This window comes from Prunus dulcis, chromosome 6 (genome assembly GCF_902201215.1).
Source record: "Prunus dulcis chromosome 6, ALMONDv2, whole genome shotgun sequence".
Lineage (NCBI taxonomy): Eukaryota > Viridiplantae > Streptophyta > Magnoliopsida > Rosales > Rosaceae > Prunus > Prunus dulcis.
The window spans coordinates 1,533,707-1,560,354 of NC_047655.1; the positions used below are offsets into that span (position 1 = coordinate 1,533,707).

Below are 26,648 nucleotides of genomic sequence, written 5' to 3' on the forward strand. Positions count from 1 at the left end.
CCTTTATCACTTTTTACACATTTTACTTTAAAACCACTCTGCAGCTCTACCATAGACTTAAACTTTCTAAAGCAATTTAGTGAATCAGACTTGTATCTAAGGAAATAGACCCAAATCATTCTTGTGCAGTCATCTATGAGAAGCATGAAGTATTTGTTACCTGCAAGTGACTCATTTTGCATAGGCCCACACAAGTCCATTTGTATTAACTCAAGAGGAGTACTTGCCCTCCATGCTTGGTTCTTTGGAAACCATTCTCTATGTTGTTTCCCAAACTGACAGCCTTCACAGACTCCATTTGCAGCTTCCAGATGCGGCAGACCATGCACCATCTCCTTTTCCTTGAGCTGGTTTAGCCCATTTAGATGTAAATGCCCCATTCTTTTGTGCCAAATCCAGGTAGATGGAGACACACTAGCTCTTAGTGCAATAAAGTCATTTGAAGACAGTGACAATGGATAGCATCTGTTCTTTCTCATTGCCACCTTCATGACAAGATTATTCAGTGAATAATCATCAAAAATATTGCACATGCTGCTTCCAAACACCAAATGATAACCATGTTCATCCATTTGGCCTACACTCAACAAATTTTCTTTCAAACCAGGCAAATACATGACTTCTTTGATATATTTTGTACCAGACCCTGTGTCAAGTACTAAAGTCCCCATACCAATTATACCTACAAGCTCCCCTGTTGGCATTTGCACCTTGCCTGTGACATTTGTGTTTATGTCAATTAGCAGCTCCTTGTTCCCAGTCATATGGTTACTACAACCACTGTCTATATACCACTCTCCATTTTCACTCTTCTCTGAGATTGCACAGCTTGCATAAAACAAATTTCCCTTTACTTCTACTTGGCTTGCATTATTTGCTTTATGCACTCCTTTGTTTGCAGTACAGTCCCTAGCCCAATGTCCAAATCTATCACACTTATAGCACTTAGATTGACCCTTATATCGACATTCTCCAAAATGAAATTTAGAGCATACTTTGCATTGAGGCTTCACTCCATCTTGATGCACATATTGTGATCTATTTGCGTTCTGTGCAGCACCAGCTTGTTGTGGCTTGGGTCTAGACTCCCATGGTTTGTTGTTAGACTTCCAATTTTTCTGAGACTTTGCAGAGCCAGTTTGAGTACTATTCTTGTTCTACCCTTGTGTATTGACTGAGAAACAGCCAAATGCCTTCTCAGCTGTGTCCACATTATGCATGTCAAAGCGCTGCTCTTGGCTCTTCAAAATTGCAATGACCTCCTGCAATTCAATAGTCTCCAAACTCTTTGTATTTTCAATCACCAAGCAGATAGGATCATATACTTTACTAAGACTGATTAACACTTTCTGAACCAGCCTCTCATTTGATAGCACTTCTCCAAATGTTTTCATTTGATTTATCAATTCATTCAACCGGGTGAGATATGCAGTTAGAGGTTCATTCTCACGCATTCTCATATATTCAAATTCTCTTCTGAGATTCTGAAGTTTCACTGACCTGACCTGATCACCACCGTGATATTCACTATGGAGCAGATTTCACGCCATTTTGGCTGAGTCGGCGTTGGCAATCCGAGGAAAGATCTGGTCAGAAACTGCATTCTGTATAATGCCCAGAGCCTTCGCGTCCTTCATGAGCACAACGATCATCTTTGCATCAGCTTCTTCTTCCGATGACTCTTCAGCTTTCTTCTTCTTCTTCGAATCAGGGGTTGGAATCCCCTTTTCTACCAGACTCCATAGTCCAAGAGATTTGAAAACCGTTACCATCTTAATCCTCCAGAACTCGTAGTTCTCACCGGAGAAAATTGGCGTCCTCACCTCCGAGCCTCCAGACCCAGACATCTTTTGGTTCAAATCAATTAACTTGTCTTCTCATATGCTTAAACAGAGCTTCAGGTGAGCTTCAATAGAGCTTAGTGACTTCACAGATTACGCCCATATCTAAATGATCCAACCTGGCTCTGAGGCCATGTTAGAGTTTTGTGAAGAATAGTGGAGAGAGCAAAGAGAATACACAAAGAATCGATTCAACAGAAGCTTTTGTATTTCAATACTCTGATCAAAAAGAGCAGACTCTGTGTGTGCTATATTTTCGTTAGAAAGACCAGCTGGATACAATTACATGCTTTGTATCACAGCCCTTCATCTAAATCTGCTTTCTAGAAACATTACATGTGGCTTGTACAGCCTTTCACTACTCAAGCCTAACACCTGTCATTTTAGTGACTAAGTGAATACACCATTCGCTAAATAGGCTTAGTTACATTTTCTATCAGCTGACTACTTATATTTCAACAGGAAGCACTACAGTTTCTGCTTGTGATTTCCACCTAACTTCTCCCTGATTTAAAAACTTAACATTATTACCATATGGTGTTCCGGCATGGCACAACCACTTTAATTTGTTTACTTGAACAAAAGAATTCCTATAAAAAGCATTGATAGGTCTAAAGTTTTTAGAGAAATCTAGAGAATGAATCAAGATAACAAGGGAATCCAGCTCCGGGATTGTTTTGTAGGGTGTACATTTCTGGATGGTCCCTATGTCCACATTGTCCGAATCAGAAATCACCACCATACCATCACTTTCAGATCCATCAACAATTTAGATATTCTGAAAAAACTGAAAGAGACTGATTCTAAATTAAAAAAACACCACAAGGTCACAGATGAGAACTAGCCCAATCTCTATAGTTTGTAACTAGTCTTTGGTAAAAAAAAATAAAGAGCCCCAGACGACTATGCATATCTAAACTGCCTTTCGTTGAAGTTCAAACCAATTTAACTTGATCATAAACTTGGTTAAAGCAGACAGCTAGCAGCTGCCAAAGAACCCACTGCAACTTAGCAATTACCATTACAATTTTCGCTATGTCCCAAGCACAACTAACTAAGAGTTTCACCCAATCTTTGCTTTAAAAGTAAGTCCACTGTGTTATAAAATGAGTGGCGACGAGTTTATAACATGATAAATATGTTTTGCTACATAGTTTATATTATTAGAGTAAATTTTTTTTAATCCAACAAATCTAACTTTTTTTCATGAGATTCGAACTTAAAGCTTCCTTTAATAAAGTGAAAACTAAATATTAGAGTTAATATTTGTGAATTGTTTGGCAATGTTTTCTTACCAATGATGTGCAACTCAAGGCCATTTTCAATGGTTATTTATATCATCCTCAATAATATTAATATTTGTTAGCTAGGTCCCGCTCTTCTAAACCACAACCAATTTCAGCTACCAAAATACTTTTGGTAGAGTTGTACAAGCAATTTAAATGCCAAGAGTTTATGAGCAACTAGAGCTTGAAGCAAATTGCACAACCAAACTATAATCCCCATGGTTGAAGACATTGAACAAGTCTATATATATCCCATAAACTCAAAAGGCACTACAAACTTCCCAGCAATGCTATAATCTTTTCATATTTCAAATTCTGAATATCCTCATGCAGAAGCAAACTGCGGTTAAATCATCTTCGATGTAGCTACAGAAATTCTTTCTTTGTAGCATATTAGCATGGATACTAATAACAGGAACCTCAGAAATCACGGAGAAGATGAATATACAAGATGAACACTACCCTGGGATTTCTAAATAAGATCCCTATCTGCAAAAGCAATTAAGGGATTTGAAGTAACGGCTGCCACTCTGAGAAAAATAAAAACTATCATAAATAGTTTGATATCGAATAGATTCGTTCCGGTTTCCACAATCCTGTCCCTACTTATCAGGCTGTAATGTTGAGATAAGCAGTGTAAGATTCATCTTTGATGCTTGACAATGGTGCTAAAAGAAAGCTCCTTGTTGCTCCTTTAGCCACAAAGCTGATAGGATGATGCTGGCTTATTCCATTACTCTTTACAAAGCTGGCTGCCTGGTTGAATCCAGCATCCGATGACTCTGGACTGCAGACGAGCTTCAAGCCTGCCAGTGCCTCAATTTTTTCACTGTACACAAAGCAACCTTTGAAGCTTTCTGACTCTAAGGATACTGTGTTCTTTCCATCCAAACCTGGAACCAAATGGAAAACTGAAGAGTCCTTACTACTGGACATATCTGCTATTCCAAGATTCTTGTCTTTCCCTTGCTGCACTAAAACCTTTCCTGGAAGATTAAACAGTTCTAGAATGACTGATTTGCCAATAGCTTCATTCACTGTAGAGAGCTTTGTGGACAAGTCGTTCAAAATGAGTCTGAAAGTGGCCTGAGCAGAAGCATCAGTGCCAGTTTCAGGAAAGACGTCCAATGCAATCGATTGGTTTACGACAGCTATGACAAATTTTGAGTTTCCATATTCTTGGGAGAAGGAAACCAAAAAATTATTGTATGAAGAAGGGATTGGAGTTATCCAGTCGGCAATGGTTTTAGCTGAGCCAGTGTTAATGTCCCAGTTACCACTGGTATGAGCCGCAAGCAGATATGGACCATAAAGGATTGCTTGAATTGAAGCATACTCAGGCCGATCATCTGAATTTTGTTCAAAGGACTTTATCAGTTATATATCATTCACAAAACCAATCGTTTGCTTATTGGTAAAGCCATGTATCCTAGGGAGTGGCAGATGTATATACTTGTTGAAATGGATTTTTAACAAACGTACCTTGAATAGCCTCTGTTCTTAGACTAATGGGTAGCTGAAGGGTCAAAGTGTCACTAGAACTCCATTTGCTTGTGACAGATAGGAAACTACCTGCATCAGAAATAGGAAAATAATATCAGTTAAGCCTTATAGTTTGTGCCTAAAAAACACGACAAAGAGGATCAGAAATGCAACTGCAGAAATAGAGAGGAAACTGCGAGTTATCTCACACCTGGAGCTGGTACACTCAGACTTTGACCATTCAGTGCTGCTTTTGCACCATTTGAAGCAGTCCAAATAGGCATTCGCAAGTTCAAGGTAGATGATTTGCCTGTCCCCTGCATCATTTAAATCCATTATAAAGATCTATGTTAGGCACAGAAAGGACACGAGACCACTCTCATGTCTAGAGACAAAAGACACTATATGCGTTTGTTTTGGTGAATCCATAAACTGAAAACATGCATGTGTATGTCTATACCAAAATGCGCAGGTCACATGCAGGCCAAAAATAATACACAACTAATAAGTAGACAAGGGTGAACCCTTTTACAGGTTTCAAAATGAGTGTCAAACAATAGAGGATGTGTGTATGGCGGCGTCCTTGCAAGTGTTTCACACAACATTATTATAAGAAGAGAAGTGTCCTACATATTACAGAAAACAAAGTAGAAACACAGTTGAAACTGAAAGACTAAGGAAGCAGATACAGAAAAAATGAATTGTCAACACTGAAATGAGTGAATCATATGATAATGTTAATGCCAATGTCAATGTATGTATACCTCCTTGGAAGAAAATGTCAACGTGACTCTAAGGTAAGGATCCCATGAATTGACTTGATCAACTGTCTGATTAAGCACAATTTGTCCAGATTTCCAATCAAGCAAGCTTGATATATACTGGATAATGTAAAGACCAGGAACTTCTCCTTCCTCTTCAAAATATATGGAATCTGCTAACTTCGAGAATGATTCAATTCCTACAAAAGCATTAAGAAGAGACACATAACTGATGGTTATAACGCAGTACCTATAATAGAAACAAGAGGAATCACAGTCTAAATGATTTTGGTTGAATCATATCAAATTGAAAGTGAGAAAGCACATCATTACGATATATAGATCATGAAAGTTTTTTAAAAAAACTGAAATTCCCTGAAAATAAAGTTAAAAAGGACAAGCAGTCCCAAGCAATCTCCTACCAGTGCCATAACAGCACCAGAACGACTCAAATGGTTTTCCCCAACCATGGAAGCTTCTGGCCTTGGAATCTCCACGACCAAGTGGGAGCATGTAAATCATGACTCCAGGCTCTGTCCCTCTTTGGATGCCTAGCACACCATTTGTCAGAGCTCGTTCATAATAATCCGCATATGCTGTTTCTTTGGTCCATTTAAACAGGTGGCGAGAGACCTACAAGATGATTGAGATGTGCTAAAGTTGCCGAATCACATGGGCCTTTATGGTAAATAACATGAAAACTATAAAGTGAATGGTGAAGTTTTGCACTGCTTTTTTTTGTGTGTGTGTAGACTTCCCATAGTTGTACCTCTTTCACCAGTAAACTAAAAACCAACAGATATCATGTATTGTATAAGATAAGCCTCAGTAGGAGGAAGGGTGACACCCGGGTCTTGCTTTATGAAATTAATAGATATTAAAAGCAATCAATCAACTTCCTACACAACTTTGAAAAAATCCAACAGAAGCCTTGAGAACAATAACAACAGGCATACCTTCAACATGTTATAAGTTGTGCACGACTCCTCATTCTCTGTTTGTAGCGTGCTTGCCAATCTTTTAGGGTCTGACCTGCTCACAAGTTGAGGAAAGTAGATCATAACACTTCTGGTTAAGAAACAAGTCCAAAAGAAACTAGCCATAACCAGAAAAAGGGATGCATCTAGACTTTTCAAGCAAAAAGAAGAGCTTATTATGAATGAACTGAAACCAAAACTTTAGTAAGCTTAATTTTAGTACCAGAACTCACTGACTGATGTCCCTCCGGTTGCATAGCTGTGGGAAGAGTTAACAATGTTCATAAAGAAAATCCCCATTTCCTGACAATTCCAGATTTGTTAAAAATGTTAGAATAAAAAAGGGTTCTCTAATAGCATAAGCCTTCAGTGAAATTAAAAAGTACTAGTGATGTAGTCACTGAATAAGGAAATAGAGAAGATGGTAATCTAAAGATTAAAAATAGGAATTAAAAATGCAAGTGCAATACCATTTTAAAAAGAGAAGTAACATCCTTACAAGCACACATGGAGTGCAAGGGGAAAAAGCCTATTTGTTACACTCATACATAAACAGTAGAAAGGATATCAGGCTTTGTTGAGAATTGTAGTTCAGATGCTATATAATATAAACAAATCATTTACCTTATAAAGTGGATCACCAGTGACTTCATATCGCATTTGAGAACCAATAACAATTGGGATATGCGTGTTAGCGTGAAAACCAGATATGTCGTCAGCCTACCAAAAAGAACTACTTGATGAGAGGGATCCAAGAGATAAGGTTCATAGAAGCTAGAAATTGAACTGTCCTAACTATAGAAAGAGACTGAAAAAGCCAGAACCAGTGAATCAGTTCCCTACTATTTAGATTATGGTCGTATGCTGAAGTCCCAAATGTACATTGCCTAGGAAGTATAAAACATCTTACCAAATTTGGAGCTTGTCTTTGTTAAGTTAGAAGTACAAATTTTACTTTCTGTCTTTATATATCTATTAAGTACTTTTTGGATATTCCATATTATGTCTACCCGTTTTCAGTACCCCGCATACTACAACATTCATCTCTCAGACAAAAACTTACATCTATGTATCAGTACAACACATGAAACATTAAACTTTGACCTCAAAACAAATGTGTCAACAACTTTAGCTTTATTTCTGTTCACTTCTCAAAGTTACTGCCCCATTTGTTAGCTAATCAGAAGTATATAACAGTGCTATCTGGGTGATTAAAGCAAAAGAGTCCAAATTTCAGGACTGGAGACTCGTTTGATTTCTTCCAGCATACAAGCAACGATGTTTGGAGCAATATTTGTTCGCAAAGAGTATACTGATTTCCAATTGGCGTTTGTTATATGTCTACTCAAGGAAGAGAAAGGAAGATAAAATTTGTAAGAAACCTAACTATAGGTATTGAACAGAAAATGATGGTTACCTGCACTGCCAGCAATCCTAGAAAGCAGGGTTTGTCAAAAAGATGAGCCAACAACAAATGCTTCGTATCTCTCTGAGCATTGTAAAAAAGAATTGTTAATACCACAACCCTGATGTCCACAATATTGTAAGTACTTCACACACACACACACACACACACACACATATATATGGAAACTAGAGTCCTAAGATGGTGCCAGGGACTTACTGAACCACAGAGAAAAATAGAAAAATCAATTAAAACCTATAATGATTAGGTTACGGCCATTTACACCATACAAGGTGAACTTCTCATGTCCTCATTTTAATACTTTTTAAATGAGCCATATGACACACATGGGTAGTTCCATTTCCCCAAATGCATACTTTTAAAGAAAGGTCATGGCAACTATGAATGGTACTTCCTACTCATGCTGAACAGGCAAACTAACTGTGTGCAAGTAAAATGAAGGATCTGGAGGAAGAGCAAAAGGTATTTTGTAGGTAATCTTACTTACTGTGATAACATATAACTTATAAAGAACATCATTCATGCCACCGGTTTCTTCATTAAGTGACAGATAATGTCTTTCTACGCTGTACTTTGATATTACATTCTGAACACGGTTGTAAAAGTAATCGACCATCCATGTCACCATTTTTAAAGCTTGAGTATTTTCACCAAATGTATATTGATCCAATAGGCCTGCCAAGATCTGTCAAAGTAGAAAAGTGGAAAAGCTAATCATGACCCTTCGAGTCAAAATGAAGTAATTGCTCTAGTGAAACAAATTAAGAATATTCTACCTTGTGAATGGTGTAATAAGGAGCCCAGACAGGCTTAATAGCTTCAAATCGATCAAATTGCTCAGATGGAAAAGCAGAAAGATATCCACTGCCAATTTTCTTCTGACAAAGATATAGATTGTCCACTATTGCAGACATTTTATCTTTGAGGGTATTGTTGTGAGTGTTAGCCCACATTAGTGCTGATGCACTCAAGTAATGCCCTTCAAAATACAAAAGCAAGTTGTTATACATCACCATACAAGTACAAGCTGAATATTATAAATTAAAATTGCAATTGAAGGTAAGCCCTTTGCTGTATGGCGCCATGAAATTTGAGAACTAGTGACAGATACTAGACCTTTCCAGACCATTGTCTGGGAAGAGAGGAGAATGCGGAGGAAATGAATGCATTTGTATCATATTATTCATTCTCCACAATAATCCGAACAATGTGCAAGTGTTCTCCAAACTACGATGGAAGGGGCACTTTGAAATTAGCTTTAATAAAATCGTAATCCCATTTTATAAAGCACGAGAAGACATTATGAATGTAGAAATGTAGTAATATGCGACAACAGAGAAATTACACAAACACTGTGATCATCAAGATTAACAATTTCAACAAAGAAAACAAAAAGAACGAGTTAACAAATAACACTGACCTACAAAATGACCTCGAAGCTCGCCAGTCGGCTCCTCCCACCCCTTATATGGTGTCCCAATTGTTGGTAAACCTGCTGTCTTCCGAAAGCTCCAAAGTAAACTATCTGAGTCTAACATCAATAGGTACTCCAAATTTGTTTGCTGTGCCCGTCCATGTTGTGAAGTTGGATCCAACCTCACATCATGCAATGAGACTTCCTTAAGAAAGCCTCCAGAGGCCTCAAAACCATTTGGATTTTTCATTTTCCTGTACATCATTGCCCATTCATTTTCATCTTCTTCCCTCAGTATCTTTCTTGGAAGCAAATTCATCCACGCAGAATCATCGGTTGGTATCAAGTGGTAGTAAGAGAACATCTCTTCCTTCCGTGTTTCATTGTGGGAAGATAAAAGCTCATGTCGAAAACTATGTGATGAGAGCTGAGTAGGAATGTTGGTACACTCCTTACCCAGAGAAAAACCACATAGAAAAATGATTATAAACACCGCTAACAAATCAATAGACAGAAAGACCTTCATTTTCATTATGAAAAAAAAAAAAAAAAAAAAAACCAGATTAAAAGTTACCCAAATGTGATTGAAAGCAAGTAAATACCAACAAACCACTAAGCAGTCAAATGGAGTTCACAACTTCACATTCAACTGCCAATAATCAAAAGGTTCAATTATTAACAAAACCCAACAAAGAAAATCTCACCGAAGTGACAAAGCTCCATAAGAACAGAGAACAGAGAACAGAGCACAGAAAACAATCAGTTTGACCTCAAAATTCAAGTAAAGAAAATCAAAGCATCTATTTTTGGCAAAACCCTGAAGACAGGGAATTCCAAATTCAGTGACCTTGGGAGGAACGTGATCAAAACAACATATTCTGAGTATAAATTGAATTAACAAGTGTATAAAGAAAGAGAGACCAAGAAAAAGTTAAAGGCAGAAGCACATGTGGGAGTGAGAGACTGAGACTGAGAGTGAGGGGCCTATATTTATACACACGAGCAGAGAAGCTAGAGTCCAAGATAGCAAGGGATATCCAAAACCATCTCTTGAAAGCAAAGAATGGTTTTTGCGTAAAGTTTATTTATAATATCTACAGAGCAATAATTCCACAGAAATCTGACTTACCACATCTACCTACAAGCTATGACTACTCACAGAGAGAGAGAGAGAGAGAGAGAGAGAGAGAGGTCAGGATCACGGATATGGTGTCGTGTTTTGAGGAGGGGTTTGACCAAGCGAGGTTTTGGGGTTGAGGTTGAGGCCATCTGAATCCAAGAAGAAAGGCGCACAGCACCAAACCAAGACGACCCCGATGCCATTATTTGTGTTCGATTCTCTCCTTTATATCCCCCAACAAATGGCCTTCTTTTCGCTCCATTTTAACTGAAATTTCTAACCGTTGAACTTTTTCTTTCTGTTTTTATTTTCTTTAAATTCAATTGTAATTGTAATTGATGGTTTAGTCAAGTGATTGTTATTCAGAATATACCAAAAGTTTTGATTGTTTTGGATGGAAAAAGCAAACTCAAATTCCTTTTGAATTCCAAATTTTTTATCATCTTTCAGGTAAAGCAACATCGTCTATTTATAATTATTAATCCTGCATATAGTTCCAAACTAAGTAATATCTAAATATTGAGCCACATCACATGTGTCCATGTGGATTAAGATGATTTCAAATTGGTAGCTATGTTTGAACAAGTTGTATTGCCATTCTCTTTCATCTTTACAGCTGTATTAACAACCTCCAAGAATTTTTGACTACTTCCAAAGAATTTTGCTTCCTCTATTACATCACATCACACGATCGAGAGAAAGAGCCTGCCCTTTTACCAAACTTGGCTGAACACCTTTTCTTTTTCTTTTTGAATTAATAACATCACGAGACGGTGTTATAGTTACATTTGTTTAAGCATCTTTAGGGCAGAACCAAGGAAAGGATTGCCCTTGGCTGTAGCCCAATGAAGATTTGGGAAAAAAACATATTAGAGATACATATAGCCTAATATTTTAACTTTAAATAAATAAAAATATATACAATTTCAACACCAATAGGCATAGTCTAAGGTCTTCCACATTTGTATTTGGTGTCAAAGTTTGTCCCAACATCAATTTAAAAAAATTTCTATTAATTTGTCTTCAAAAGAGAAACATCTTTATAAAATAAAATTCACCCTTTCGTGAATAATATGGCTTTAATTTCATTTTTTTTCTTCTTGTGTTTACAATTAGCATGATTTATATTTAATGTATACTTTTATTTCTAGAATAACTATAGAAAATGTAAGTACAAAAAAAAAAATTATAATTAAATTTTAAGCTAATAACTTTAGCTAGCCCACCCATTGAAAAATTTCTGGTTCCGTCCTTGTCCTAGTCCGAAAGCGAAGCATCGAAGTTACATGAATATCTCACTTTGACAGGTATTCATCTTCAATCATTCATTTCAGGGCAAAGCATTGTGGACCTGTGATACAAGTTTCCATTCCATTTTTTTGTATTTGTCCTCTTTGGTTGGCAATTTTTTGTATTTGTCCTCTAGTTGAAGAAACAGGCTACAAGCAATTTGATTCTTGGAAAAACTATGTACTGGGTTTGCCCACTGGAACAACCCCAACCGTGAGAGCATCATGTGACCTTTTTTTGTTTTGTTTTTGGGATGAGTTAAATGGATGAATGCAATCTGAACAATAAAACAAATATTTCACTGTCTTCCCAGCAATCTGAACAATAAAACAAATATTTGACTGTCTTCCCAAAAGGGCAAAGCAAAACAAATTGATGTCATCACAGCCATTTATGAAATTTTTATCTGGTTTTTATTGATCTGTGATTGCGTAGAAAGAATCACAATGAGCTCAAAGTCATACCAAATTCATTTCGACTGGCTCTTCTTGCATGTGGTGGGACATATGTGCTCACCAAATTTTGTTGTGTTCACATATATGCAGCATGCACTGCCAAACTATACATGTCTTCTGATATTTTCCAGCTAAAAGGAATGGCACAAGTTGCACAAAGATTCTCCTCATCTGCTAACAATTTGCAAAACAATATGCCTCCTTCAAATAAAAAAGCAACAGAAAAAAAGTCCTTCTGGTTTGGTTTAGGTGAAAATAAGGGAAGTTTAGTACTAAAATAATATTGTCTTTCTAATTGGAGCAAGAGGTCTTATTGGTTCTTATTGGTTGTTTGTTGCCAATGCTGCAGACTTTCTTGATTTTAGATTCACAAATACAGAAAACACGAAAAATCAAGGCAAAGCCTCTCTGTCAGGTGTGACAGCTCATCATGCAGGTTATAGTTACATTCACTAATTTTGCTTATAATTAACTGCAGGCAGATTACTTTCATTTTGGCTTGACATTGCTTACAAGTTACAAGGCTGTGTGGGTCATGAAAAAATAACTTTAAAAATGGATAAGTGGTTGGTTCCCATTGCTTTCATACAAATAAATTTGAATTGCTGACAAATAGGCAAGTTGGGATCATTCAATACTCAAAGGCCAAGATGAGTTATGAGCAAAAATCTCTGCTTTATAAGACAAAGTTAAAGAATATTGAAGATACAGATTATTAGAATGTAGAGAGCAGTAGCTGCAGCTCTCACAGGTCTCTCTCAAGTTTTCTACATCAGGTTGTTTTCACTGACAAACACAAGGACTTCTAGAACTTGGTCATTTTGTGATTAGATGGAAATAGCCACAATCGACAATAGAGGACCAATTATTCGAAATTGGATATACAACACAAGGCTTAAAATTATGCACGACATAAAGATTCAAGAAGATATTATTGCAGAAGTGAGCTTCTTCGTAATTCCATCGATATGAAGTGACGCAGAAGTGCAGGAAGTCTAAAGCTGTGGTCAATTTGAGCCAAAGCTGAAACTGTGAATTAACTTGAAAGGCAGGCAACAGCACATTGTGATGATGGTGTGGTGTGTTCTGGCTCACTTTCAAGTCACAACTTACCGAGGCTGTCCCCACAGGGATAACAAGATGCAAACTTGGCCTGTGTGGTGAAAAGAATAGACAGTAAGAGCATATCCAGGAGAGAGTCGTCTCATTTACATCTCCGGTAAATGTAAATACAGTTTTTCCTTCAATGGTGCAATGTAAATTCTAATTTTCATGTGTTAATTTGTTTTTGTGTTAAATTTTTTGAGTTGATTTAACATTCTTCTAATCTACGTCATGCTTCATAATACTATTTGGTTATTCAAACTTAATACTTTAATAATAAGGTGAAGATCTATCCTTCTTTACTGCATCTCCAAGATTCAAAGTTATAATACACAATGGGCAAAGGCCCAAAATCCAAACGGACTTCTTAATACAAATAAGGAGGAAGAAGAAGAAGAAGCAGCACATTGAACAAAACAGAACCTAAAAGCATTCCTCAAAGAATACCAAAATTAGAAACCACTGCTCAAACAACGTACTCTAGCAGAAACCAAAATATTGTGAACATGCTTAGTGACTACAATGACTTAGAACTGCAAAAATTTCAACTGGTGTTATACAGTGAACGGACTCGTAGAGTTACAACATATTTGTCCCACTCATTTTCTCCCATAACTTGGAAAATCAACGAAAAATTCTTGTGTTTCATCGAAAACATCATGATATGTATTTCCAAGGCAGTAAAAGAACTTAATCTCTCCTACGCTTCTTCTGTCTTTCCTTCCTATCACTTTCACTCCTACGCTTCTTGTGCCGTCCGTCACTATCACTGTCACTTTCATCAGAGCTTGATGGTTCTGATTCAGACTCAGAGTCCGAATCAGATGAACCTGAACTCTCAGATTCTGAGTCTGACACTGCTTTTTGTTGTTGCATGATGAGTCGTGGCATATGCTTCAAGTACTCACGCAGGTTCTCAGTGATGCCACCAAGCCCAATGGATGTGAAAAAATTAATGGCAAAACGAGTGTTCTTGGGATTATCCTTTGGGAAAATAGAATCATAAGAATCCTGCATTGAAGGATCAGTGAGCCGCTCATTTAATAAACGGATGCCAAGATGTTCTGACAATTCCTGCAAACCAGAAACAATAACAAATCACAAATTTGTACGAATTGTACATCAACATTCTCTAAGAAATCATCTTCAGACCTGTGAAGTATCTTAACAGCAGAAATTAGCCAAAGAGAAAAGGCTTAAATTTGGTTGGTAATGATATTTTAATGCATTGAGTTTCGACAAATTAAAGGCAAAAACATGAGCCTATGTTCCACCTCTCATGGTATACAAAAAACAAAAGGCCGTTACATGTACAAGCATGGACAAGCATTTATTCAGAGGCAGAGGTCACTAATGAATGCCAGGTACCCCCACCCACCCCAACCTATCAGATGTAATTGTGATTCAGAACTATTCTCAACTAACCCACATTTATCTGCTAATCTTTTACTCTTCTTCTTCCCAATCAGATCTGTCAATGCTTCCAATGAGTTACAAAATGTTTAAAAAAGTGAAGGATTTATTCAGAGGCAGCAGTAACTAAAAATTGTCAGCATACCCACAACATATCACATCTTAGGTTAAACTTTATGATCAAATTTAAGTTGAACCATCTCATAAGCGGATACAGAGCTGCCAACATTGTAACAAGCAATTAAAGTCCTAAAAAACCGAACAGAAATTGTACAAAAACAAAATTTCCCCTTTGTTACCTGGAAAAGGATCTTGATAAAAATACGAGAAGATGAAGTAGTGTCCTCTTCCGTCAATCGTATATAGGCTAACACGTGCCAGGGAAGGGCATCTGTGCCGAGTAAATGGGCGAAAAACTTCGCAACATTACGTAGCTTATTTGTTTCAAGCCGGTGGATCATGGAATACTGCTGGACAAAGCATTTCTCAAAATTTTCCTGGTGGACTTTGTTGATCATACAGAACCTCTGCCCCAACAGACCATAATAGCGGAGGTAGGTTCTCTCCTGACTGCAACATTCCAAAAGCATGACGCATAGTTCCATCTGTAAGGTCAAATCAAGACAATTATCATTCGTCAACTACTGTGAAAGTCAAGATAACAAACACTGCACTCATAGAGTTTCAAAAACTTTACTGTGAAATTGCTTGAAACAATATTCTAAAACTTAGGGTTCTCAACCTGACAAACAAGATAGAGAATGCCACTGGTAAAAGTGGTCGGCCTCTTGTAAACCAGAGCATGGTCGACCACCTTCCCTTTGGATTCATGTAAAATTCTTTCTTTCACTCTTTAATATTCGTCTTAGATCAGTCAAAATTTATGTTAAATTGGCTAACTAACTAATAATACAAATAGGTTGTCCCAAGTCAATCCTCCTAAGAATAATCCTGTAATACTCTCTTCAGTCTACACATGATTCATATACTTGCAATTTAATTCGGTTCATATAATAATTAATCTTCATATTAGGATAACGTAAACTCAAATCATTAGGATTGTGGTTAACTGATTATTAACCAAGAACAAGCAGTTCTACATTGATACTATTTCTAGTTCATTCTAAGATGGCACATAGACCCATCCAGTTTACTACTTATCATGTATAACAAGATAGCAACACCATGCATGACTTGTAACACTCACCTCTTGACCAGGCTCAAGTTTAATCTTCAGGAGCTTATGACCCGCCTCCTCAAAATCTACACTGGACATGATTGTAAGATAGATTGTTCTTCGAAGATTTACAAGATTTGTCTCTGTCTCATCTCTTATTTGCATCTGCTGCTCATCCTCTTCCTCAGATTCTTCATCATCATCGTCCTCGTCGTCATCCTCGCCATCTGAAACTGCATCAGAACCTTCTTCATCTTCAGACTCCTCACCAAGTATGGTTTTCTTCAATTCTTCATAGCGCTTCTCATTCTCAAGGAAATCAGGATCGGGCTTGAAAATATCTAAATGAGCACAAATCAAAACATTCACATCCACAATGAATAGAGCCCTGGTAGGTTGAAAAAAAAAAGCTATAAATAAATTTACATAATAAGATAAGACATACCAAGGGTAATTTCTGGATCTATCTCCTCTTCAAGAGAAAGTTCATGTGTCAACTGGTCTTCCTGCTCTACAAGGTCCAGTTCGGGACGAACAGCTGGGTGCCCCTGCAAATGGACATGAAAACAACAAATTGTAAGCTCTCAGTGTTTTGTTTCTATATAAATTACCATCACAAAGACAAATAGACTCAAGTCACTCAACCTGAAACTTTGCTTTTCGTGTTGCAAACAAGTTTTCAATCAAATATTGCACTCTTTTGTCTATTTCTCCCTCATGAAGAATTCCACGAAAGCGCTCAAAGATGCCTGCAAAAATTACAAACAATAAGAGCAATGTCAAACAACTCCCTGAAAAGGAAAATGTAGTAAGAACCCTATAAAATATAATGTTCAAGATAAATGAGATAGTACAGTAACCAAGAGAAGAACCCAGATGATCAGAACGAAGATCCACTTGAAACAGCATCTAATGCGGTCAATTTAAAATGGGTGCACATCTGTCTTACATATCATCAAAAACAATGTTCTAACCTTTAACTGGTCCAAATTCACATCGATTTAATTTGTCTACTGATAAGTTGAAAAATAAACTAAACAAAAAACTGAAAAGGGAAAATGGTATAATGTAGCAGTGTGTAAGTCCTAAATATAATATTAGGAAGATACAAAGCATAATAAGCAGATAGAAAGAATATATTGTTCATAAACATATAAATCTCATTAATGAATAAAACCCAAAAGCGCACAAATGCTAACAAATCAAACAGCAAACCCACCATGGAGCCCTTTAGGTGAAAGGTCCTGCAGTATTGATCCACACTCGGTGACAAAGCCAACAGCTACTTCAACACTGTCATCGGTAGGGTTCTCCAGCAAAACGGTCAGCAATTCTAAAGCAATAATCTCATGAGCCACTTGCTGGTTGACCAGATGTGCTATAAATTTAACGGCAGCTAGTAGTTGAGGCTGTTCAAATGTAAAGCCAGTTAAAGAAGAAATTAGAATCAATCTAAATAAAAGACATATTCTGCCAGCAAACACTAAAGTGGTAAAGTAAAATAACAAAGCATGGGCAAAAACTCACCTTGTCATTCCGTTTAAATGCCCTCTTAAGCTGTAAGACAATTCTTCTCAACAGAAGTTCACCAACCTCAGGAAACTTTGTGTTGACAACAGCAACCAATGCTGCAAACACATCAGTGAAACCTGGAGATGCCATCTGTGATTTCATGCATGAACGGCAAAAGAGACCCCTTCCACGAATCAGATTCTCGGCAAAAATTTCAGGAATTATATTTTTTATATTCGCAGCGTTGACCTTGTTCACAAGGCCATTGATACTCTTTCGGAGGGCATCCCATGTCAATCTCTGATACTGAACACTACTTTTATCTTCAACGTCTTTCATCATCCGGGCCAACTTAAACGGGGGGATGTAAACTCCACCACTTTTTCCCAAATTTGACACATCAGTACTCATGTTGCCTTCTTGCAACTTTGACTGCCCTTGAGGTTTTGAATTTTCAAGCATCCTGCTATCTCGCTCATCATTTTGCCTCAGACTTCGACTGTCTTCTCGTCTTTCTTTTACCTCGTTATTTCTACGATACTTTAGATCTCCATCATCATCCTGGTTTCTATACCTCCTTCTCTGATCATCATCTCTTTTATCCTTTTTCTGTTCTAACGTTCTGTGCTCTTCCCTTTCATCCTTGTGGTCTGAATAGTGACGTGAATGTCGGCTCCTATATCTATGACCATCCTCGGTTTCTGGCCTTCTATGCCCACTCTCATGCCGGCGAGGTTTCTCCCTTTCCCTTTCATGTCGGTGCCTCCTTACTTGCTCGTCATCTTCTTCAGAACTTCTAAAAGATTCTCTCAATCTATCACCCTTCCCATTTTCACGTCTTCTATGGCCATTATCATGCTTTCTTTCCTTCGGTTGAGTATCCCAGTCTTTCTCTTTCAGCTCTCCATCTTCATCAGAACTTTCTCCAGATCCCTTCCTATCTTGACGATCATCCAGCCACCTTCCACCTTTGTCTTTAAGATCCCTCTTGCTGGACCTTTCGTTGTCCATATCATCGCTACGATGTCCATCCCGTCTCTCCTGTTGTTTTGTTCTATTTCCTCCATCAGAATCTGATGAATCAATTTCATCACCAGGTTCATGAAGATTGTTTGACCTAGAATCGATTCTACTTCTATATTTATCTCTGTCACCCCTCACATCATCTTCACTAGATTCACTACTGAAATTTCTAGCCATAGCCACCACTGTCTTGTTCTTTTCTTTAGAGCTTCCCAAATGTACAATACCTGTTAAAAAGATACAAATGAACTAAATAAATGATTCTAAAAATTAAAAAAACTCCACAGCCCGACTGAGTTTTCATTAATAAACACAAAAAGATACACCCAGTCAGGGGACAAAGTCACTTATAAATAACCCCATAAAAACATAAACCCAGTTTATTAGAATCATCACATTCAAATTCAGTATTATTAACTCCATTAAAAAGAGTAATTTGTCAGCAAAACAAAGCTCCACAAGTAAAATTTCCATCAATCAATTACAAAAAAAAATATATATATATATATATAAAATAAAAAAAATAAAAAAAGAGAAGCTTTCACCACGTCCACAGCGCACAGATACATTGGGCACCAAATAAAGATGAAATTTGAAATTTTTTTCAGCAGCCCATCGAAATAAAAACAAAAGGCATTAATGTAAACAAATTAGCACTTACATAATCACAACAACCACAACCCACCCCCAATTTCAACGAATCCCAAACCATGACAGCCCCTAAACCCCCAAAATAACAGCCCTAGTTTCATCACAGCCACCCTTATTTAGTCAAATAAAAGATTAATAAGTAAGAAGCCCAAGAGGAAAAGAGTACCTGGTGCCAGGTAGAGTGGTTCTGCTAACTACTGGAAGTTGTACGAACGAACAACAATGGAGGCGTTGCAGTTTTGCCCCTGGCAAGCAACTCGCGAGCAGCAGAGAACGTGATTATTTTTTTTTATTTTTTTTTTAAACGTTTGAATGAGGTATTTTGGATCTGTTGGTTTTGTTGGTTTTTCCTTTCGGGTAAATAAATAAATATTTAATTATTGATACCAGAAAGTCCAGATCAGAAAAGGAAAACAACTAAGAATCAGCCCATGGGCCCAGAAAATCAACAACTAACTTAAAGCCCAAAACTAAAAACAAACAAACAAAGCCCAATTGTAGTTCAGTTTGGATTTTCAACTTCTTCTTTCTTTGTCCGCTTGAAATTAGGAATTTATTTGTCTAATAATGCTTTAATTAAAAGGAAATTTATAGGATCAGTCAAATGTGGGCGGGCGAATGACTGATTTGCTAGTTGTTGATTGATGCATGTTAGGTTTATAATGGGGTTTATATGTGTTTATGGCAAAAAATTACATGGGCGACTGACCCTAGCACTCTAAATCAATACGACACAAATCATAATACTTTGAAATAAGTCATAAAACCAATGCTTCATAGAACCCGAAATGTTGAAAGGGGTCACGGACTAGATTTATTTTTATATTTCATTAGGTTAGTTGAAATTCACATCCCAATATTTTAATGTAACTTATTATTAGCCAAGTATGAGAGCAAGTAGTGAGTGTTACATTGATATATTAATGTTGTTAGCTCATGCATGTAGAGATGGCATAAAGCATATCCAGCTTCCTTGTTATTATGTGTAACTAACAAGAGTAATATGAGTAGATTAGGAGAGGATTAATACTTAATCCAAGTCAGAAGTCGGCAGTAATTTAGATTAGATTAGGAGCTCTATGGCCAAATAAACCCTCAATATGTATCAAAATAAGAGCCGTGCCCTCTAGGTAAAACTTCGAGCAGCAGGGACCCAAACTCAACAAAGAAGCCCAAAGGAAACTTTTGCTTGCTTTGAAGAAGCCCAAGTTCAATGGTGTGGCTTGAAGATTTATCAAAAACCCGAATCCTTCAGAAGTCGTTGCAATCAGAAATAGCAGCTAGAAAAAGCTTCCTATTTCAGGCGCTAGTACTATTCACTTTGAAATATACGGATTAAAAGCAACTTAGAGATATGACCGACAATGTGATTAATCAATACGTTGCATCGTTAGTTATTTAAAAAAAAAAACTGAAAAATCAAAAGAGAATTAGGAAGCTTCCTTTGTCAAGTGTGATTATATATGAGAAAAATTTCATTCACCATGAACCTTTTTACATTTCTGTTTTCTTGGATGGAAAGCTGTCTGCTATTAGCAATTCTTATCCTGCTTATATATATATATATATATATATATATGCTGGTATAGTTGTGGAGAAATTACACCATAGAAGTGGGTCCTGTCTGCCTTTGTTGAGTTTGAAAAGAGAGTCTTTTAGAGGTTGAAAGTGTATTCAACTTAGTCTAAAGACCTCATAACCCACCCTATATAATAGATTCAACCTTTTCATACTTCAACCGACCATGCATCAAAAGAAAACCTAATTTTCTTTCTCACTCAAAACCATCATGGTGCTTGGTGGCCAGAAATCAACATATATATAACTTATGTATCAGAATTATCAAGGAAGAATATAAGGGGGGGAATTAGTGGTGACCATCAAATTTTAAAAGATTGCCTTTGATTATATATATTCTAAAAGCTATAAAGCTTCCTTCTCAGTACAAGTTTTGCCTAAACAACATAGAAAGATGCCATGTTCAACATCAAAAATGAAACACGAGACATGATTGCTGAGACAAGTTTCCAATGCCTACCGTACATAGTCAGAAAAATCGAACAAATTTTTTTGTCTTGTTAATTTCTTGTGCGTAATTTTCTTGAGATTTCGATGACCATAAAAACTTTTGAGGATAGGGCAAATTAAGCTTTGATTCGAACTAGAGTTGCTTTTAATTAACAAAATAGTTGAATGATGCTCAAAATTCAAAAGCATGGGTACCAATAATGATCAAACTTACTTTCAAACAAATTCTAAAAAATCTAAACCAAACCCAAGTATAAAACAATAGTTGGCTCACAGATCGATCTGCCCAACTTCATTTCCTCCCTTGTCTTGAAGCATTAATTTACATGAGAAAAGTTTACCAGCCAGATGGGGTCACTTTTCTATTCTATTACTCTCAATTGGAAAAATTCTAAAATGGGGGTTGCGATGGGAAAGATGAAAACGATTTGGAATTTGATAGTACTTTTTTTTGTTCTTTGTTGAAAGGGGATTGCAAGTTTAGCCTATCTAGCTAGGGCCCCGCCTTAAAGCCTTACTCCTTGCCCTATATTCGTGCATATAGCCGGAGGGCCAAGTTGTTTTCTAGTGCAAGGGACCATTCCTGATAAAACGCAGATGAGGCCAAATTAAACCCTAGCTAGAGGTAGATGACAAAGATTGCATTTGGTTTTCAGCGTCTGCGGGTCCTGAAAGTCTAGCTCTCTATCTCTAGTCACTGAGGAGGAGAGAATAGTTTACTGACATGTAGCCCTAAATTATATTGGCCGACAATTGGAATAATATGTTCATGTTTATTGCATACTAATTGGCATCAGATTCCAGCATTGGTTTGTTTGGTTTGAGCACCTGATGCTACATACAACTACTGCTGACAATATGAATTGCGATTCTATTTTTATCTTTGGTATTAATTTCCATTTGTGTATTGCCCTACTGCTGTGGCTTTGTCTTGTATTCTTGGGAAATCTAATTCAATAACTTGCTCTTTGATGCGATCTTCCTCTACCCTATAGCCCTAATGTGTCTGCTCATATATAATAGAGGAAAGATAATGACATGATTATTCTTTTTTTCCTCTAATTAATTAATCGAATAAGAGTCACTCGTAAGCTTAATATTAATGTGTCACAATAAACTCTGATATTTTCTATGGATTTGCTTTAATATGACTTTAAACATAAAGCAATTCTAAATTAATATGATTTACGGGAATGGAGATTCGAACTTGAATGCAAAGAGACAAACTCACTTAGTCAATTGACCTAATCCACGATATGCTCAATGAAGATATTTTAGTAAAAAACTCTGTGACAAACTAACTGTTCCAAACTTCAAAGCATTATTTCACCCACTACCACTATGTTAATGAAACATCCTTGAAGCCAATCACCATTACCACTATACATGCATACTTTCCTTGGAGAATTTGCAGACCGCCATTTTAAAAGCTATAAGACTTCATCCACTTGCCAGTAAAAGCTGATTTATACAGTGTCCAAAGCTAGTAAACTTTATTGTTCTTTGCGCACGAGTGGTCCCTCGAATATGTTCAAAATAAAAATAATCAATCACGTGCTCTTGGATTTTCTATATTCTCCCCTCCTTACCTAAATTTTATTCAATTGTACCCTCTTACGAGGCCTTTACCACCAACTGGTCCATGGGCAGATCAAGCTTTGTGCCTCACTTGGCTCTGAATATTATGCTCAAAACGCAGGTTTTAGGGCTTTTAGGGCGATACATATAAATATTTCTTGGCCTACCAATTTTTCCTTTTTCAAGTTGAAAATTTGCAATGGCTTTTTTGTGGTGGGAAAGTTGTAATCATTGTAGATACAATTCTATTAGGCGCCATAGATAAAGCCATATGAATTGTTTAGTAAAGTTGGAACTAAAGACCATAATCTACTAATAAACTGCGTAATTTAAGAACATTTTGTCCCCTAATCATAACATAACATAACCTCTCACTTTTTTTGTATCCAAGTTCGTAGTTGATCAATGAAATTACAATATTTTAAATCCATGAAATTAAGCAATCAAAGGCAATGAACTTGAGCACGTGTAATAGGAAATGGTCATCCATAATTTTTAGTCCAAATATTTATAGTTTCATTCTTCGCGGAACAAAAACAGTTGTTACTATAATTATCTTTTGGTAAATAAAATGATGTCGATTTCAATTCATTTGACCCTACCAATAAACCCTTTCACTCAACAAAGTTGCTTTTGCCATTGTAAAATGTAATGAATCAAAGCATTAGGCTCAAGTTAAACGAACCTTGCACTAAGGTTTTTTAATTTCAAACCAATCACTTTTCCATTTTCTTTTCTTTTTCTTGTAATCAAACTCACAATTGAACTTCACCTATCTAATCGCCACTGCTTTCTTTCTACTCAAACAAACTTTGCCCGTGAACAATTGAATTAATTGTGCCCTTCAGTTAAAGAAAAATTAACTCGAGATTAAGTTAGGTCAAAAGTTCGATTCCTTCCACTATAAAAACATATATAAAAAAAAGTTGTACACCCTTTGAATCCGTATATGGTACAAGTCTAGCTAACTATATAATCTATTGCTTCTCAAAGTTACAGGCCGTCTACCGTTATTCTATATACAGAGGCTACACAAATTTTTTTTTAATACTAATTTCTTACACGTGTAAGCTTTCACACGTGTGTCAGAACTCCGTTAATTGACAATCTGGTGACGGCGGCATCGACGGCGGAGACCTCAACTTTTGAAAATAATCCCTCACGCTCACTCCCCCAGCTGTGGCTTTCTCCGTTAAGTCCCCATCCTCGCGAGACGGAATAAACGGCGGCCGTGTAACCTCCGTTAGTATGTCCCACCTCACGCCGCGAAAGAACTCGTGCTCCTTGATCTCGCTCGCGCCTCTGGCGTACCCCAACCGCTTGGTGGGGTCCTTGTGCAACAGCCGTTCGATCAAGTCCGTTAGCGCTGTCCGTTTCCCGATAAACTCGGGCGTTTTCGTCAACACGTTTCGAAACGTCTCCTTCCGGCTCTTGGCCTTGAATGGCGTCGTTCCGTAGAGCGCCTCGTAAGTGAGAATCCCGAGGGCCCACCAGTCCACAGCGAACTCATGACCCTCCCCTCGCACCACCTCTGGGGACACGTACTCCTCCGTCCCGACAAACGAGTTCGCTCGCTCGCCGTCAGAGAAACTCGGCTTCCGGCGACTCACGGGGCTGACTCGGGCGGACTTGGTCTTCTTCAGCCCCTTGCTGTGATTGTCGTTTATAATCGTGAGCCAACGTGTCAGGTGCCTCCGGTGTTTACGACGAATGTCGGGGGCGTCGTCCTCCAAAACGACGTCGGGTTTTACCGTTCTGTGCTTGAGGCTTCGGGAAAGGTCGAAGTCCGTGAGGGTCACGTGACCGGACTGTTGGATGAGCACGTTCTCTGGCTTCAAATCCCGATAAGCGATCCCCATGGAATGGAGGTGCTCGAGCGCGCAGACTATCTCGGCCAAATAAAACCGGATCACGGCGGGGGAGAAAACGCGGTCGTTTTGGCGGTAGCGGAGGACGTTGAGGTCGCCGCCGGGGCAGTAAGGGACGGCCCAGCCCATGAACTCGTCGGATTCGAACGACCCCAAGAGGGAAGGCAGAAATGGGTGCGGGTTCGGGTCGGACAGCCGGGTCAGGACCTGGATTTCCCAGCGGGCGCGGCGCTCGGCGTCGAGCTTTGAGCGGAGAGAGGACTTGTCGACAACTTTGAGAGCGAACGGGCAGCGGGCAGACGGGTCGGACGACGGGTCGTGGACCAAGAAGACGGTGCCCATGGCTCCCTTCCCTAAGACCTTGAGGGCTTTGAGGTTTTCGAGGTTGAGCTCCGGCGAGGTGTTGGATGGTGATGGTGCCTCGTCCATGGCTGGTTCTACAGAGAGAGAGGGGGGGAGAGGAAAGAGAGAGATGGTTTTGAGCGTTGGTTTTTGGCTTATATAGAGGATGGTGTATGCTCTGTTGTCTGCTTCATTTGTTTATTTTTTTCTTTTCTTTTCTTTTTTTTTGCGCGTATTTTTGGGTAGTGATTGATTGATGCGGCTGTGTGTTTGTTTAATTTTTTTTTCTTTTTCTTTTATGGATGTAGTTTTGTCTAATCCAAAGATTAAAATAGCGTGATTAGTAGGTTTACGCGTAGAAGGAATTTCCACATATATTACTTAGTAAATGATTCTATATTTTTGTTTTTGTGACCCGTGTGTGTCACAAATTTAACCTTAAAAATAGAATCATTAGCTCAAATTGATCACTGCATTATAAAAAATTTACGATTTATAGCTTAAGAGTTTAAAGATAAAATTCAAAATAAAAAAGAAGAAGATAATCCTTGGAGTTGTATAGGAAGATGCCTATATTAAAGGTTAAGTAAGAAACTCTAAAACTGTATAGAATCAAACCTTTTTCTTTTCTGAAAAGCATTCATATAATGCACTCACATTTTCTCTGTTCATCCATTACTTTATAAAACTACAAGTTTCTTATTAAACTACAAGTTTCTTATTAAAAGAACAAGTTACAATTATTTCACACCAACTCTTTATGACTTGTATAATGTAGTAGATATCATATGTACCTTATTAGTCCTCATGTATAATATCATGCTAGTGTGTGCATATTTAACATGACTCATTTCGTGACCCATCACGAATTGTATGCTCGTATTTTACCTGATATAACGCTTTTTCATTATATTATGTATATTGTAATCACGCAAATTGTGCTTGTACTAACTTTAATTCAAAAAAAATTTTCTTTCTAAAAAAGTACTTTTTGTGTTCTGTTGAGTACCAAATATAATCCAATTTCGGATATATATGAATGAATACAAATAATTGGTGTTGTTGCTTGCACCATGATACACCAAATATATGGGGGTCGTAAGTGTAATGAGTTGGTTAAAGTGGATGGAAGCCTTCTTTTCTTCAAGAAAGCAAAGAGAAAGGAGGAAGGCACACGTGTAAGACATAAACAAAAGATGAATAGAGGCCAAACAAAATGACAAAATAAAATAGTTTGTACGTACGGTTCTCACATGGGAGTTCCCATGATCTTAGGCAAAATCTCAACGTGCACTCTATGTGGTTTATTGTTGTTGGAATGTCGTCTGTCTCCTATTCATTTTTATTAATTTCAATATTTATACTTTATTAATTCTCTGCTTGAATTAAATTAAATTATTTCCATTGTTAATTAAAGTGAACATGCGGTGTGGTGCACTAACAATATTAGATAATTAACAAGACGACCTTTTAATTAGCCAACAATTAATGATTTGCTTAAGGCAAGTTGATCAAATTTATGGAAATGTCGTATGTGGAGTTAAGGTTGGCCCCTAGGATTAAGGACAGCCCTTCAAGAAGTTTGGCTATATTAGTCACAAGTCATTGTCCTTTATTTTGTTGATATTTGTCTCTTGGGGGGTCTTCATGTTCTCTACTAATGTGCCATGGTATGGGGATACAGAGACAATGAATATGGCATGGTAACAGAGGCAATGTGTATGTGTTTATGTGTTTTTATTTTTATTTTTTTTATAACTATTATTGTTTTACAGCTACATTCTTTTTAAAGAAAAACCAAGATTGAAGTCTTATATGTGTATTTGATATTTTTTTTTTAAAGTCATTTATGCCTAAGAAAAATAAATGTGTTGTCGTTGAGCTTCGCAAGTGGACGGAT

General features: G+C 37.4%; 3 protein-coding genes across 4 annotated transcripts; all 3 read right to left on the reverse strand.

Moving 5' to 3' along the window:
- Positions 1-3,220: 3,220 nt before the first annotated feature.
- LOC117630141 lies at positions 3,221-10,615 on the reverse strand. 2 transcript variants are annotated; one of them, XM_034362894.1, is made up of 12 exons: positions 9,194-10,614; positions 8,550-8,752; positions 8,261-8,458; positions 7,765-7,836; positions 6,972-7,067; positions 6,571-6,650; positions 6,327-6,402; positions 5,793-6,003; positions 5,374-5,570; positions 4,821-4,926; positions 4,610-4,699; positions 3,221-4,476 (listed from the first exon to the last, which is right to left on the reverse strand). In XM_034362894.1, the coding sequence occupies exons 1-12, from the start codon at positions 9,717-9,719 to the stop codon at positions 3,737-3,739; spliced, it is 2,595 nt and encodes an 864-aa protein (XP_034218785.1). In that variant the 5' UTR covers positions 9,720-10,614; the 3' UTR covers positions 3,221-3,736. The 2 variants fall into 2 exon arrangements, with proteins under 2 accessions (XP_034218785.1, XP_034218786.1); XM_034362895.1 differs by lacking the exon at positions 8,261-8,458 and having other exon boundaries at positions 9,194-10,615.
- Positions 10,616-13,430: 2,815 nt separating this feature from the next.
- LOC117631384 (pre-mRNA-splicing factor CWC22 homolog) lies at positions 13,431-19,274 on the reverse strand. The gene is made up of 8 exons (XM_034364503.1): positions 19,099-19,274; positions 17,274-18,508; positions 16,966-17,155; positions 16,392-16,495; positions 16,192-16,294; positions 15,777-16,087; positions 14,869-15,174; positions 13,431-14,230 (listed from the first exon to the last, which is right to left on the reverse strand). Exons 2-8 carry the CDS (start codon positions 18,456-18,458, stop codon positions 13,847-13,849), a joined length of 2,583 nt encoding a protein of 860 aa, XP_034220394.1. The 5' UTR covers positions 18,459-18,508; positions 19,099-19,274; the 3' UTR covers positions 13,431-13,846.
- A 4,134-nt stretch (positions 19,275-23,408) lies between these two features.
- Positions 23,409-24,885, reverse strand: LOC117631404 (serine/threonine-protein kinase UCNL-like). The gene has a single exon (XM_034364539.1). It carries the CDS (start codon positions 24,833-24,835, stop codon positions 23,624-23,626), a length of 1,212 nt encoding a protein of 403 aa, XP_034220430.1. The 5' UTR covers positions 24,836-24,885; the 3' UTR covers positions 23,409-23,623.
- Between the last annotated feature and the right edge of the window lie 1,763 nt (positions 24,886-26,648).